This window comes from Fundulus heteroclitus, chromosome 20, assembly GCF_011125445.2.
Source record: "Fundulus heteroclitus isolate FHET01 chromosome 20, MU-UCD_Fhet_4.1, whole genome shotgun sequence".
Lineage (NCBI taxonomy): Eukaryota > Metazoa > Chordata > Actinopteri > Cyprinodontiformes > Fundulidae > Fundulus > Fundulus heteroclitus.
Genome location: NC_046380.1, coordinates 31,080,670 through 31,096,564, shown reverse-complemented (window position 1 = coordinate 31,096,564; position 15,895 = coordinate 31,080,670). Strand labels below are relative to the sequence as shown.

General features: G+C 39.4%; 3 protein-coding genes across 10 annotated transcripts in view; all 3 read left to right on the top strand.

The window, feature by feature from the left end:
• tnks1bp1 (tankyrase 1 binding protein 1) overlaps positions 1-1,872 on the top strand; it is a 32,086-nt gene extending 30,214 nt beyond the window's left edge. The window contains exon 10 of the mRNA XM_012870705.3: positions 1,469-1,872. The gene's annotated coding sequence lies outside the window, so the exon portion shown is untranslated. The remainder of the gene's footprint in view (positions 1-1,468) is intronic.
• Positions 1,873-5,655: 3,783 nt separating this feature from the next.
• LOC105931838 (beta-crystallin B3) lies at positions 5,656-7,411 on the top strand. The gene is made up of 6 exons (XM_021320583.2): positions 5,656-5,722; positions 5,999-6,082; positions 6,182-6,297; positions 6,405-6,537; positions 6,611-6,753; positions 6,926-7,411. The coding sequence occupies exons 2-6, from the start codon at positions 6,008-6,010 to the stop codon at positions 7,230-7,232; spliced, it is 774 nt and encodes a 257-aa protein (XP_021176258.2). The 5' UTR covers positions 5,656-5,722; positions 5,999-6,007; the 3' UTR covers positions 7,233-7,411.
• Positions 7,412-10,391: 2,980 nt separating this feature from the next.
• cita (citron rho-interacting serine/threonine kinase a) overlaps positions 10,392-15,895 on the top strand; it is a 52,746-nt gene continuing 47,242 nt past the window's right edge. For 6 of the 8 annotated variants that reach the window (XM_012870704.3, XM_021320569.2, XM_021320570.2 and 3 more), the window contains exons 1-5: positions 10,392-10,509; positions 10,757-10,879; positions 11,018-11,162; positions 13,103-13,278; positions 15,288-15,389. In XM_012870704.3, coding sequence (XP_012726158.2) covers positions 10,778-10,879; positions 11,018-11,162; positions 13,103-13,278; positions 15,288-15,389 — 525 coding nt within the window. In that variant the 5' untranslated portion in view covers positions 10,392-10,509; positions 10,757-10,777. Of the gene's footprint in view, positions 10,510-10,756; positions 10,880-11,017; positions 11,163-13,102; positions 13,279-15,287; positions 15,390-15,895 lie in introns of those variants that run through there. The other 2 variants (XM_036151199.1, XM_036151200.1) reach the window with 1 other exon arrangement.

Sequence of the window (15,895 nt, the reverse complement as noted above, 5' to 3'; positions counted from 1 at the left end):
ATCATATTCATTCCTGGCTTTAAACTTATTTCATTCAATCTCTTTTTTAGAGTGAACCGATCATACATCAAACCATTTTCATTTTAAAAACAAGAACTGGGTTCACAAGTTTTAATTTATTGTAGAACTAAACAGTCAAAAAAATACATACACCCTGTAAATATTTAGTTATGTCACCCTGCACTCTTTTTTTGTAACCATCAACAAGCCTGGGATCAAATGGACTGGGATCCATTTATTTTTTGTTAAATTTACACTTTAAATGATGAAGTAAAAAAAAATAATTGGTAGTGTTGAAGGCCATCAAAACACACTGACTACATTTTCTATTCATTTGTAGTCAGAGCTTTCCGAAAGCTGAAATTGGGAACTTTATTGCTCCAAAAACTAGTTGGGATTTGTGGATGATTATCATTCTCCTGTTGGAAGTCCTTATTGTTATCAATACTGAAGCATTTCTTCGCTGATATGAAGTGAAGTTACAAAAAATTGGTACATCTCCATCATTATTCGGCCCTCTTTATGAAAAAGCATGATGCTGCCATCACTGTGCTAGACAATTGCTACAGGGCTCTACGGTTTATAAGGCCTGCTTGAGCTTTATCTATTCCAAAGCCAGTTTTGATGTGTTTAGATTGATCGTCTGATGGGAAATCACTATCATATCCATGACATTATGCATCTCAAATAAATAAAAAGCTCCAATGATCAGGAACAACCCAGTAACCACCAAAACTCAAGCTTGGCGGAAACTGGAAACTACTGAAACCCCAGTGTCCACAGTGAAGTAAGTTTAACGTCACCATGGACAGAAAAAGTAGTCACTAAAAATAATGCTCTTGTTTTGAGCGACTGCACCTGTCCACATGCTCAAAACCTCTGGAAATAAGATTTATTGTCACACAATAAAACGATTGAGCTATTAAGTGTGGCCAGAGGAGTCAAGGCTGAGGCTCTCAGAATCATTCCAGTTGTCAAACATGGAGGTAGCAGCATTATGCTGTACGGCTGTCTTGCTGCCAGAGATACTGATGCATTGAACAGAGGGGATCTACTAATAAAGAAGAAGCCCTATTCTATAAAGTCTTCAGTTTCACTTCAAATAAACAGTTTGCTGACAAAAACTTGAATAAAGTTGTGTGTTTACGCAGGATTAGCAAAACCAGGCCAGTGCAAGAAAACCATTCAAATTCTACAAACCCCACCAATCTAAGAAGAAAGGTCAAACTATCAGCCAGACTTATTCCAGCAGCTCATTGAAAGCTGCGTAAGGCATCTGGTCTAGACGTGGCTTACAAATGCACATAGATCATAGAATGCACATCGATTAGAGAAAGGCCATAATAAATGTAGGTGTTTCTTATTTCTTTGAAGATGTACATTGTATCAGCTTTCCCTCTGCAATATTTCAAATAAATCATAAAATTCCTAAAACATAAATGACATCTTTTCTTTTTGTTCTCTTTAGGAAACACAGCTTCGATGCTCTTCAACAGGAATCGGATCATTTCAGCTTCTTGTTGGCGGAAGACACGATGACATGATTGCTCCATTCTGCCCTTTGAGTGCCTTTTTTTGGGACCATTTCCAAGATATAAGTCATGCTATTTTTTTTTTTTTTTTTCTTTTGGACACAGAGACCGCAATGACTTTTTGTATGTTAAAAATGAAATATGGGGCCAAGGCTGTTTGCTGGAGCTGTTGGGTGTTGGTGCCATGTAAATATTTCTCCGGGCGCTTTCTGAGAGCTCAGTGGATGTTTGCGTGTACTTTAGAGCAAAGCCATTCTGTGTGCTTAATATTTGAATGTGAAACCGACAGATGACGACGGCACTACACCTCAGCAGATCGACGATGATTCTTATAAAATAATTTTATTTTTTTTTAAATCCTAATCTAAAATGTACAACTAAATGTCTCACATAAAATCTACTACTAACTCAGATGCTCCTCTGTAACTTGTAAGGATCCCCTCACAAGTTGTGTGGGCCCAGCCAAAATCTTCACCTACTGTTAACATCGTCACACAACAAAGAAAAAACAAAGACACAAATTGCTTAAATATGTAGTGAAATACTAAATGGAAGTATGTATTTAGTTTTAGTTGCACACGTTGTTATATGTTTATCCTATCACAGTTCTTCTCATGGAAAGCCTGAAGCACTTTAACAAAAAATAGCATATTTCCACCCACGCAAAAAAAAAAACTGAGCAATATCATACGTAATTATGTGTTAAGTTGTTTTCATGGATGAAAGGGTGTTTTTCTTTTTTCTTTTTTTTTTTTATTTTGGTACAACTTTGTCAGTTTCACGTAGCTATGTCTTTTTTCTTTGGGGGCAATAACAGATTCAGGAAGTGTGTGTGTGTGTGAGTGTGTGTGAGTTGTATGTTTTTGAGTTTGTTCAACATAGAAAACAATGTGCCTTTTTTATTACTGAAAAACTGTATTTTAAGAAAATATATGACCATTTTTGGTCATCATAGTGTATGTTTAATGGAAATTGAGGGAACTTGATTAAAAGTTTTTCTTTTCTATGAAACAAGTTTGAGTTTTTCTTTTTTTCTGTGAAATTGGTTTTGATGGGAAAGTAAATAGGAAGCTTGATTTTGTTTGATAGATTTTTTTTAAATACTTTTGGACGGATCAATTCTAAACAATGTATACAGTTCAGTTAAGCTTATTTATATATTGTCAAATTAGATATCAAAGCCCTTTACAAACAGTCCAAAGGCAGAGAACAACTTAGTCCATATCCATTTCATTACGATCTAATCCAATCAGGCGCATTTAATCACACAATCATTTTATTTTAATTACACATTAGTTCTATTTTATCTTAATTTTAATACACAATTCAAGCAGTTGATAATATGATGCTAGCTGTTGGTCTAATATGAACAGCAATGCAAACAGTTGATCATAAGATCAGTTGTAGGATTTGCCAGCAGATGATAGTTGATTGAGTTTAGTTGTTCATTTTGAGAGGGAGTGATTAAGAATGTGTGTGTGTGTGGGGGGGGGGGGGTCCCCACCACCACTGTCTTTAGTGGAATTAGCTCCAGGTAGTTCTGAGTGCACCAGTGGACCAGCTGATCCACCTTCTGTCTGTATGCAGACTCAACACTGTCCTGGATCAAACCAATGACAGTGGTGTCATCTGCCAACTTCAGGATTTTCACAGACGGGTCCGCAGATGTGCCGTCATAGTGTACAGCGAGGAGAGGCGAGGGGAGAGAACACACCCCTGGGGGGCGCCGGTGTTGATCGTTCTTGGGCAGGAGAAGATGCTGCTGGCAGTCAATCAGGAAGCTGGTTATCCACTGACATGTGGAGGGCAGCGGTGTGAGCTGGCCGAGCTTCTGGTGGACGATCCGAGGGATCGTGTTGAAGGTCAAGCTGAAGTCTACAAACAGGATACTGGCGTATGTCCCTGGATCGTTGAGGTCGCGCAAGATGAAGAGAAGACCCAGGTTGACGGCATCCCCTGCCGACCTCTTTGCCCGGTAAGCAAACTGCAAGGGGTCCAGCAGAGGGCCTGTGATGTCTTTCGGATGCTTCAGTACCAGACACTCAAAGGATGCAATGACCACAGACATCACAACAATAGGTCTATAGTCATTTAGTCCAGTGATGGTCCATTTCTTGGGGAAGGGATGATGGTAGAGCATTTTAAGCAGGAAACTTTACACAGTTCTAGAGCCTTGTCAAGTATGTTGGTAAAGATGGAGCAAAGGTAATCAGCACAGGTTTTCAGAGGGAGGAGACACAATCAGGACCCGGATCTTTCTTCCCATTAAGAAGCTTGGAGGCCCTGTTGATTTTAGGTGCAGGCAGAGGTGGAAAACAAAGGGTTGAAGAGTTGTTGGGAGTTTTTCAGTGGGGGGCTTTGTGCGGGAGAGAGGTATGCACTGCAAAAACGGATCTAAAAATAAGTAAAATGTTCTTAAAATTTGTGTTTTTGTACTTGATTTGAGCAGGTAAATAAGATTATTTGCCAATGGAGTGAGTATTTTTTACCCCTAAAATAAGATAATTAGACATACTGCACGTGAAATAAGATGATGGAAGTGAGTTGTTCCTATTTTAAGTGCAAAACTCTTATTCCATTGGCAGACCATCTTATTTAGCTGCTCAAAAAAATGACACTCATTTTAAGAAAATATTACTTATTTTTAGTTCCATTTTTGCAGTGTGAAAGGCTTTTATATCTTTAGGACATACCTGTATTCTAATAATATAATTGTTTTTGTTCAGTCTTTATTGATAAATATAGCCAAGTATCATCAGCAACAGTTGAAATCCAGCCATCAATCCATTGTCTTCCCCTTCTCTGAAATCAGGTTGCTGGAGTAACAGGTCAAGGAAGTTGATGCCCATCCATCCATCTTCCACTCCATCCCACCATCCCTCATTAACAAGTGTGAATTGAAAAATTACACCTTAGCTCCTAAGGTCACCTCTGACCTCGCTCATTTGAAACAGCAGTGGGGCACACAAGGGCCTGCTATCGGCTCTACTCTCCCTTGGTTTGCCGAGGTCAGTGCTTGCGTATTTACTGTGCAGGATTGGAAATGTGTGGAATATTAGTTGTTTTTGTTATTTCTCCCAGCAAAAACCGCAGCCGTGTTTAGCAAGATGCAAGAGCGTAATGACCATCAGATCAGGGCTGGAGAAGAAGGGGTGAGGCTACAACTGGGCCGGGGATGCGATTTCTTTTTATCTCTGCTCTGTTTCTCAAGAAAGTGCTGGAACTTGGTCTATTTACTGCTTCCTTTTTTTTAATAAGTGACTCAGGGATCAGTTATCAATATTTCCCACAACACAAGATAATTGAACTCCTCCACTTGGGCCAAAGACTGACTCTGCAAAGACTGACTCTGAACCCAGGGGTAACAATCCATTTTTTACACTTGAGAACTGGAAAAGTATCCCATGCTTCCAATAATTATGTAGAAGTAGAAGCACATGAACAAAAAGAGAATAAAGAGACTTGGCCCATACACTGAGCCTTGTGGCACTCCAGAACGAACTGGTACCTGAGAAAAATGTGCAAATGGTCTTAAGCAATATGGTCTAAACTAGCCTGTTCCCTTAATCTCTTACACATTAAACCTCCGTAAAATCTCTGCCTTTGATACCAACTGTATAAAATGCAGTACTAACAGAACAAGTCAGATCTATCACACAAATGATAGTAATTAATTGAACTGAGGAGTCGAGATTGTAAAATGTGCTTTCAGTTTTTGAACACGATAGGTAAGGCAAATTAACTTGAAGCATTTTAAATGGGTTGTGCCAAATGCAAACCCATCCAAAAAAAAAAAAAAAAAATCTGGATTGGTCTAGTAGTGCTGAGTGAGACTTATCTGTGTTGACGCTCTTGGCTGGCGGTCAGTGCATTTCCCCCATAGGATCATGATGGGGATGGCAGCCTGGGCAGACCTGGCCAGTGGTTGCCACTGTGCCAGGGACAGAGGGCAAAGCTATTGAGATGCAGTGTGATGGACACAATGGGTGCGACAGACTTGCTGCATCAACAGGCTTTTTGCTGCTGTGGCCAGAAATAAACCATAAATACCCCCGCCGGCATCCGCCGAACGCTCGCCAGGCCTCCACAACCACACACACCCTCACACCGAGACAGGCAGGAACCAGAAAGACAAGACAAAAGGAAAGAGCGTGGCTTGTTCGGGGTGCAGTGAAGCACAAGCCATCCAGGTAAATAAATCCTTCTTAAGTGGCATTTTGGACGTTTTACTAAAACACCTTATAGATGAAGAACTGAAAAAAAAAAAAAATGTCTGATTTTTGTTTTGAAAGACACATTAGCTGTCTTTCAAAGGTTTAAAATCAACATGTGGTCTTTACGGTGCAAAAGCTATTTTTGGTGTGTATAAATTGAACCTACTTGTCAGATGTGTCAGAGAAGTTTATACCTGATGAAAGCTGTGAAACTCACAATACTTGTTGTTCTTAATTTTGGGGGATTTCTAGAGGGAAAAGATGACAGAACAGCAGGGGACCCCAGACCAGCTTCCTGCAGACAAGGGCCAAGGAGGGGCTGGAGCCACATATAAGGTGCTTTTCGGTTAAATATCGACACATAACTGGTTAAGCTGCATGTAGTGTCGTTTGGACCGCACCATTTCTCAACATTCACCTGTTGGTTTTTCGCAGCTGGTTGTATTTGAGTTTGAGAACTTTCGTGGGAAAAAGGTGGAGTTGTCCGGTGAGTGTAAAGACCTGTTGGAGAAGACCCAAAGAGTCGGCTCGGTCATTGTGGAGTCAGGACCGTGAGTGGCGATATTCCGTTGCCTTTGAATTATCGTTCCTTGTTTTGAGTTTCCCCCATCTTACAATTTTGCAGTCTTCTGTAATGCAGTATGTTTGGTATCGTTAGATGGGTAGGATTTGAGCGTCTGGGTTTCGCTGGAGAGCAGTTTGTTCTCGACAAAGGAGAGTATCCTCGCTGGAGCACCTGGACTAGCTGTCAGAGTAGCTACACCCTGAGCTCCTTCAGGCCTCTAAAAGTGGTAAGTGACGATTAGACATGCCTCTTTTTTTTTTTTTAAGAGCAAAATAAGCAAACACGTTCTTTCTTCCTAGGAAAGTGCAGATCACAAGTTGCACCTGTTTGAGAATGTGGCATTTGAAGGAAGGAAGATGGAGATTGTTGACGATGACGTACCGAGTCTCTGGGCTCATGGCTTCCAAGACCGTGTGGCTAGTGCTAAGGCTATTTCTGGAACGTAAGATATACCTACTTAGTCACAAGAAAATATGGAGACATTCCAATGGTCTGAAATGTAAATCTAAAAAAAAAAAAAGCCTTGGAGCAATGAAACAGATGTATGCAAAGAGTATGCATGCCTTTGTAAATTGTTAATCATGATTTGTAAAATCATTTCCTTTCTTATGAAGGTGGGTGGGATACACGTATCCGGGCTACAGAGGGCGCCAGTACGTCTTTGAACATGGAGACTTCAAGCACTGGAACGCTTGGGGAGCCACAGCACCTCAGATCCAGTCCGTCCGACGTGTGCGGGACATGCAGTGGCATAAGAGAGGGTGCTATATTCCACCTGCCCCAGCCCCTGGTCCTGCTCCTGCTCCTGCTCCTACCCCTGCACCTGGCCCTTCCCCTGTACCGCCAAACCCCAATCCAAATCCTAATCCCAGTCTTAATCCTCAACCCACTCCCAAATCCCAAACTCAACCCCAGCCTTAACAGCACACCTCCGACAACGCCCACACCGACTGGGGAAAGCTGAACACAGCCCCCAGTCTCTTCTCTGTGCTCCTTATTGGGTGAGGAAAACTGGCCCTGGCAATACTGAAACACGTGTCTCTGCTGGAAATAAAGGCTTTGGCCCTGCTATGTGCAAATTAGTCTCATGGTACTCATTATGTACTGTATAAATGACTTCTTGGCAGGTCAGTTAATATAAGAAAAGGAAAGAAATAAAATGGTTATCGCTCAAAATAATAGATATACACAATTACCAACATGAAACGGGTAGAACGCTGAATTTGGAATTAGGATTTGTAGATAAGACAGAAAACTAGAAAAAAAGATATTTTAAGATGTTTGTTTTGCTGTCTTTCAAATATACTCATACCACTTAAACCTGTGCACATATTGTCACATTTCAGCCTCAAACTCCAAAAGGAGGATGATACACAGTTTTCCCATTGTTTGCAAACATAGATCTAAAACAGTGTGGCATGCATTTGCAGATTAAATCTCTTTTGTCCGACAGGTTCCAGTTTGTTCATGTAAATGACTAATCTTTTTCACACTCCAGTGTTAACTGTGGAGTACCACAGGGTTCAGTGCTTGGGTCAGTTCTCCTATGTACATGCTTCCACTTGGTAAAAATATCAGACAGCATAGGATAAATTTCCACTTTTAAGTTAACGAATCTCAACTAGATTTATCCATAAAAACTAGTGTTGCGCCGATGCCATTTTTTGGCCCCGATACGATACCCGATACCTGGCTGTGCAGTATCGGCCGATACCGATACCATACCGATACCATTACTTTGAAATGTATGTGTGTGTGTGTATATGAAGAACAGCATACTACTTGGATGTAAAATAATTGCTATCATGGCTTTGTCAAGCTGCTACCTTATCAAAGCAGGAAAAAGACTAATACAAAGTGAATCCAGTAGAACTAGTGAGTGTCGGGAGAGAGAAGGCTGCGTTCAAGTGACATACAAACATCAAAATGGTATCTGTGACCTATTTGTTGGTACTCGCCGATACCGATGCCACCATGTTAGTGCGGTATCGGCACCCCGCCCGATACTGGTATCGGAATCGGTGCAACACTAATAAAAACTGATTAATTGTATCACTTAGGTAGACTACAGGCATGGATATAATATGCAGAAACCTGGATGATTTTAAATGCTCTTCTTTTAAATTCAGCAAGATGAAAGTTATCTTTGGATCAAAGTCTTCAAAATAGAAACTGCTTAGACAGTCATTTAATCTCGATGTCATTAAAATCCCATATTAAACACGGTTTCCTTCTTACATCTCCTGAATATTGCCAAAATTAGAAGCACTCTCTCCAGGAGTGACTAAGAAACAAGTCTATACATTTGTTAATTCATGGCTGGGCCATTGCAAATCTTTACTATCAGGGGGTCCACAAAATGCAGTTACATAAAAGCCTTCAGTTTATCCAGAATGCTGCAGCAAGGTGCTGCTGAAAATGAAAAAATATCAATTCTGACTAAGAGTTAACAGGATACAGTAAACTAAGACCTACAATGCAAACAGCAACAAAATAAAGTATGTAGTTGTGTTTATGGGTGAGAAAATGAATTATTTTATGTTTTAGAATGAAGGTATTATATTGATAAAGGAAATTTTCTGCATTAGTGCAGTGATTTGTGCAAATAAGCAGGAGCAAGAGAATAAAAAGAGATTTTGTATTTATGATACTTTGTTTATTGCTCAAATTTTTTATGACAGTTTCTATTGTATCTGTCAATGCCAGGGGTATTAGAAACAACTTTAAGAGAATTTTTTAAATATATTGTCAGAACCAAAGCTGATTTTTTTTTGTTCAAGAATCACACGCAGTTGTGCATTTTTGGAAGAATCAGTGGGGCAACAATGTAGGGTTTTTCTTTGGGAGTATCGAATAGCCTGGGGTCGCAGTATTACAAAAGAGCTTTAAATGTCAAGTTATCAGTCATTTAGTTGATAAAGAGGTCAGATGGCTCATTCTTCTTGTAGATGTAGACCAGTATCTGTTTATCATCATAAATATATAGGCCTCCAACAGCTATAATACAGCTTTACTCTCAACCATAAAAGATTCAATTAACCAGCTATTAATGACATTCTCTCTCGTCAAAATATTTTTGGGTGGAGATTTTAATTCAATGATGAGTGGATATATGGACACGTGCCCTCCAGATCCAAACTGTTCTAATAAAACTTAAAAAAAAAAAAAAAAAAAAAAAAAAACACACACACTCAGATGGGCCTCTTAAATGTTTAGAGACATCAAAATTAAAACCTTAAATCTTATTCCTGGAGTAATAAAAACAGATCTTATTTAACTAATCCCCAAACGAAATAAACATAAATTATGTTTGGAGAATATCACAGTTAGATATGATTGCAGTGAATGTAGAGGATACTTTTATTCTTTTTGTTGATTTTTATAGCGCAGTTGATACAATAACTACCCAATTAATGTTAAAAAAATTATTATGTTTTGGGACCAATTTTGAAAAATATCTCAAACTTTCCATACTGGTAACAGTCCTGTTAAACTGGCCCACACCAAAATTAGATTAAATATCTCGTAAAAATACAACATGGATATATAGGGGGAGAAAATGCATCTATGTATATGAATGTAAAAAAAAAAAACCTGTATAAAAGAAATCCTATTTTAGGTCATTATATTTGTTAGGGCTTGAATATGATTCATTAAAGGGCTGGGAAAAATAATATGTTAATAAATTCACATCTGTGGGGGAAAAAAGTAATAGGAGACATTTAATAAAGAAGACCAGTGCCCAGAGATACATTATAACTGCTAAGAATTGAAATGAAAACATCAATTTATGTCTGATATTTTTCATCGGTAATGGAATAAAACTTTAATTTTTATTTTGTAGCATTCAGTGGCACATTAATTCGCTAAAGTAGTCATTGGGTGGAAGTCATTTCTTTCTACCTGAATGTATGGTAGGACTGGTCCTCCGTAAACATGCCTCGTCAGAGAAACCCCTTGGTGAGGTCAGCGAACGGGGATTGGTTAGAAACAACACACAGACCCGCCCAGGAGAATGAAGAACATCCAATCAAAAAGCTCCTCCATTCACCATGCTCGTGAGGTGGGCGGGAAACGCGCAAAATTTGAAAGTTCACCCGGAAGTCACCGCGAGATTTGAGAGGACGATAATGTGCTCTTGAGCGTATCCCCCGCTTCTATGTTTACACTGTATTATTAATATCTGCATGGCAGTCTGGTAAGTGTTTCCACATCTGCGCTATGATTTTATCTATGGGATTTGACGGCAGCAGTGAGTGAGTGACGTGTTTTCGTTTGTTAGCAAAGTTAGAGAAAGGGACGTTGGCTACCGTTGACGTAGCAGCGTCACAGCTAAAGTAGCCGAGTGTTGACATTTGGTGACCGGGGGCATCCGTTTATTGGTCAACAAGCCAACATTATCTGAACTTGAACATTGGAGTAAGCGTATGTTTTTCCACACTTAGGTTATCCCGGGTTAGGGCGCCATGTTGAAGTTTAAGTACGTGAGTCAGGGAGCCCTGAGAGCACCTTGTTCCTCTGCTGACCCCATCACCAGTCGCAGCTTGCGTCTAAACCAGGTGTTTCAGGTAAGGCCGTGTCTAACTAATTGACTCTTATTCGCCTGGCTTATGTCGTATACTGTAGGGCGGCTGGCTTTCTTCGCGGTCAGTGCCTGACTTCCCCTTCCTGCATGTTTTTTTTTTTTTTTTTTGTGCTGTCCCCAGGGAAGAGTGAGCCTGTGCGACGGCCAGCAGGGAGGATGCAGTTTAGGACGGGAGGAGTTTCTGGAGGCTTTGTTGCTGCTCTACCAAGAGTGCAAATCTCCGGAGCTAATGAAGATCCAACATGTGGCCAAGTTCGTCCACAGATGTGAGGAACATTATTTCAATGCATATCTAGTAAATCTGTAGTAGTAATAATATTAAAAATAATAATAACTGTGAAAATTGTTTGGGTTTGCAGGCAGTATTCCTTATTCCATTTTAGATACAAACATTAGACACTCTGAAAGATAGAGCTTTTTACGTTGCTTTATACTTTATTTTAATTTTGCCGCATCACAATCTGTCCCCCCCCCCCCCCCAACTCAACGTTTTTTTTTTAAGTTGCTGACAGATAACAAATATACACCCACACTCTTCAATCAAAGATAGATAATTACATACCTTTTTCCCCCTCTCAGATTTCCTAGATTAGTTTTGTTTTTAACCGCTCCTGTGATTGTTATTGATTGATTAAGAGCCCAAACAAAGCACTGACAGCTATATACTATATAAACATGGCCTTATGTCCATCCGCCCTTTAAGTCCAGTATCACACCATCCATTGATGCTTCCGTTTGGCCAGTGCCCTTTCCTCGTTCTCTCGTCCGTGTGTTTTGTCTATCCATTTGTCCATTTATTCGGCTGTTTGACCACAATACTATACTAAACTAAACTTTTGGGAGTGATAATTGATAATAGATTGTGTTGGGACAGACATGTTCAGAAATCGTTAACTAAAATGGATAATTCTTTATCGGTTATTAAAAGCTGTTCAAAATAGTTTACACCGCAGATTGTTAAATAAGTACTTGACGCTTTGTTTTTTTTCACACCTTGATTATTGCTCGGTGGTTTGGTCAAATACTTAATCAATTAATCTAAAAAAAAAATAATACAAGTAATTCAGAATAAAGCTGCACATGTCGCTCTCTCATGTGGGTTTAGATCAAATGTTGACAAAATGCATGATAGCCTTTTATGGTTAAAAGTTAAAAATAGATTGGTGTATTCAGTAATGGTATTTTTATATAATGTTATAACAAATAAAAAACCTTTGATTTTATATACAAAACTATCCTTCAGTATTGATACACATCATTATCCAAGGAGGCATGCAGTAGGAGGTAGTTTTATTTTACCTAGAGTTAAAACTAAATCAATTCAACGTTCAGTTAGGTACAGGGCAATGTGTTAATGTAATTTATTCCCAAATACTGAAACAACAGAACACTTCACTTCAAAACGTCACTTAAGAAATATTACCTTCAAAGAAATTTGACTAGTTACTGTTAATTTTAATTAAGGAGATACTGTTGTAGGGTTCTTGTTAGCTTGTTCTTTGATCTATTTGGAGTAGCAATATTTAATTTTAGTTATGTTTATTGTTTTATTTTATTATTATTTTAGTGATCAATGGCAATAAATGTAAATATGTATTACATTTTGTGTAAATTTCTTGTGCGTATAGTGTGTAACGTCATGTAATAAATTGTATTGTCACATGGAAGATTGGAGGACCCCAGGAAGAATAGCTCTTAGCTTATGCTGAAGCTAATGGGGATCCAAATAAAACAAACAATACATCCATCCATTTTTTTCCCCCTGTGTTACCATCTATTTCTCCCATCACCTTTGCTCCCTGTTTTAAGTTTAAGCAGATACTATATTTAAAGTTTTCAAAAATACTATGAACTCTTGGTGCTTGTGTCACAAAATGTATTTAACCTTATGTGTTATAGATAATTGAATAGAGCTAATCTAGGTTGGACCAAATGTCGATGAAGCTGTGAAACAGTCCTTTACCAAACTGCTGCAATTGAATTGTGTTTTTAGATGATTTGTTTTACATACGGATAATAAAACCCAGCTAGATAAATATTTTGTACGAAAAACTTCAGAACATTATAGTAAAAAAAACGAAAAACAGCTGGAAAACCTTAAACATGTGGATGAGTATTGAATTTTGTAGTTGTACATATGCAGGAACCCTAACTATCTCACAATGAACATGTTTTTTCCCTGTTCTATCCTGATGCTTGTCTGCAGTTTCTGAGGTGGTCTCAGACCTGCGCGCCCTGCAGCCATCGGTTGACGACTTTGAGCTGCGCGCAGTGGTCGGCCGGGGTCGCTTCGCTGAAGTCCGGGTGGTTCGAGAAAAAGCCACCGCAGATGTGTGCGCGCTGAAAGTGATGAACAAGACCGTGTTACGCTCTCAAGAAAACGTAAGACACCCTTATCCGAGTCGCCTAAAACGTTGACAGACGTGCAAAATTTAGACAAGATCCTCGAGGAAAGTTGGTAAAGTGAAGTAATAAGAGCATCCAAGCAGTGTTTATGAAGCTGCACTTTCCAAAAGGCCCACAGGGGAGCACTGTAGGGCTGGAAACGACTAAAAAAAGGGACTGGGTATGGTATTTCACAGCTGCAGTCTTTGGCATATGACTAATGGAACAGATTACTGTCAGAGCTGTACATGAGCAATGGCAGCAAATGTTGAAAAGGGAGCAACTCACTGCACTATTTTGAATGAACAAGGAGTGATTATTTTAATGCCACATGGAACCATCTTGCCAGCTATAGATGACATTTTTAGAATAAAAACAACAAGAACGATTACTGCAGAAAATGGTGCAAATTGAGATCATTTAGAAGTTTAATATCTTGAACAGTGAAGTGAATTTCTGACGGGCCACTGCAGATTTTACAGAGCCGAGTGTGTTACGATGGGTTTGTTTCGTTCATATCATTCACAAACAAAATTTGATTTGGAAATTGCTTTTAATTTGAATTGAGTACTTCTATTCTGTCATCGCAAATCCGTCCATCTGCTACAGCTGCTCTGCAAGCGGACCGACCGCTCGTGCCATACTGACCCGTTCTTGCACGACATGTCGCGTTCCCTCGCGTGGCACGCAGTTTCACACAGTGTTTCACAGATCAGCGGGCAACATGGAGTTCTGCGTGTTACGGGGGAAGCTGAAGTGAAACTCGGCCTCCCATTTACCCGACTAGCCCTCCCTACTTTATTTGCCTTTATGTTGTTCAAAGGTGGGGGTGGAATCTGTCCCGTTTGATTTTAATGTCATGATTATTTATTTTTTTTTATCCACAATGTTGATATGTAGGAAATTTTATACGGCATAATGTTGATCAAGTAAAATAGCAAGTGGCTGATTATAATGTGTTAATGCCCCTTATGAGCTGTGTTTTATTTGCTGTGTTAAACATAAGTAGGTTTTTAACTGTATTCAGTTGTTGATTGGTTGGTTTCCTTCATAAAGTGCTGAGGAAAAGTATATCACCCCTTCCAGACTTTTTTTTGAAATTTTTTTGTTTGCCAGTTTTAGATATTTAGATATTAAAGACAACCAAAGTAGCTTAAAAAGGTGTGTTCAAACTATTTTATTTAAGGGGGGTAAAGGCTATCTAAAAGAAATATTGAATAAACGTTTTGGGATTTAATCTCCCAAGCCAAATTGTGCCCTGAGAACTTCCCTACCCGTAACACCAAGAACTCACCTAAATACAGCCTCGTGACAACATGAAGTCGGCTTAAAAAATAGCCTTCATGGGAGAGTGCCACCGCTAACCGAAAACAACACAGAAGCTCATCTCACCTTTCCCTAACAGGATCTTGATGCCTGAATGAATATAATACCAACAATCCAACATGGTGGTGATGCTCTTTACCTTCACTTCCTGCTTCAGGTCCTGGCTGACCTGCCATATTTATTGAAACCATGAATTCTGCTCTCCGCCAGAATGCCCTGAAGAAGAACGTTAAGCCATCCATCTCTAAATGATTTTTTTTTAAAAAAGAAGAAAAAAACAATCAATCAAAAGAAAAGTGAAGGTTTTGGAGTAGTTTAGTCAAAGTGCTGATTTAGATCCAGCTGTGGACCCTAAACAGGACGCTCCTGCTCCGAAACCCTCCAATTTCACTGCAATAAAACAATTCTGGAAAGAAAAGTGGGCCGAATTCCTCCACAGAGTCGTGGAAGAATCATTGCAAGCTTTCACAAATGCTTGATGGCCGTGGTTGTTGCTGTGGATGACACAACCAGTTATTAGTTTTCCTAATTAGGAGCAGGAAGGTTCGAGCAGCTTTTCCTCCAATAAGAAACATTGTTTTATTTATTCAGTTTACACATGTCTTATAATTGACCTCACCGGTGATTCAAAACTTTTAAATAGATGCACCTCTTGACTTTCCTTATTTACATCTTTGCAGGTGGTTTTTCACCAGGAGGAGAGGAGGATTCTGGCTCTGAACAACAGTCCATGGATGCCTCAGCTTCTCTATGCCTTTCAGGATCAAGATCACGTCTACCTGGTGAGACGAGCATTTCTAACCCAAGGGTTAAAGATTTCCCTAAACGCCTTTTGTCCAACTCTTGCTTTGTTTGTCGAGCTGCTGCAGCAGAACGATGGAGTCCAGCTGGCAGACATTTTGCCCCGTGTGTACCCTCAGCTAGGTGTATCCAGACTGAAAGAGTGAACGGCTGTGTTTAGTATAGCCCGTTCTATATTTCTGCTCGTGTGCTAAAGATTCAGTTGGAGCAAGTCTCCTGATTAAGTTTCATCTGTTAAAAGCTTCCTGGTTAAAGAAAGTTTGAGTTTCAGTCACAAGTTTACGTGCTTTCCTCAGAATGAATGTCTTACTACTTGTCAAAGCCCCAAAGTGACATTTATCCACATTTTAGTAGTGCTTCTTTGAGCTTATAGGGATAAATTTGACTCGTGTCAGTCAGGGAAAGTCGACAAATTCAAATCTGTGCACTATATTTTTGGTTTAAAAAAATCACAGAAATGTTACAATAAATAAGCCACTATCTCATC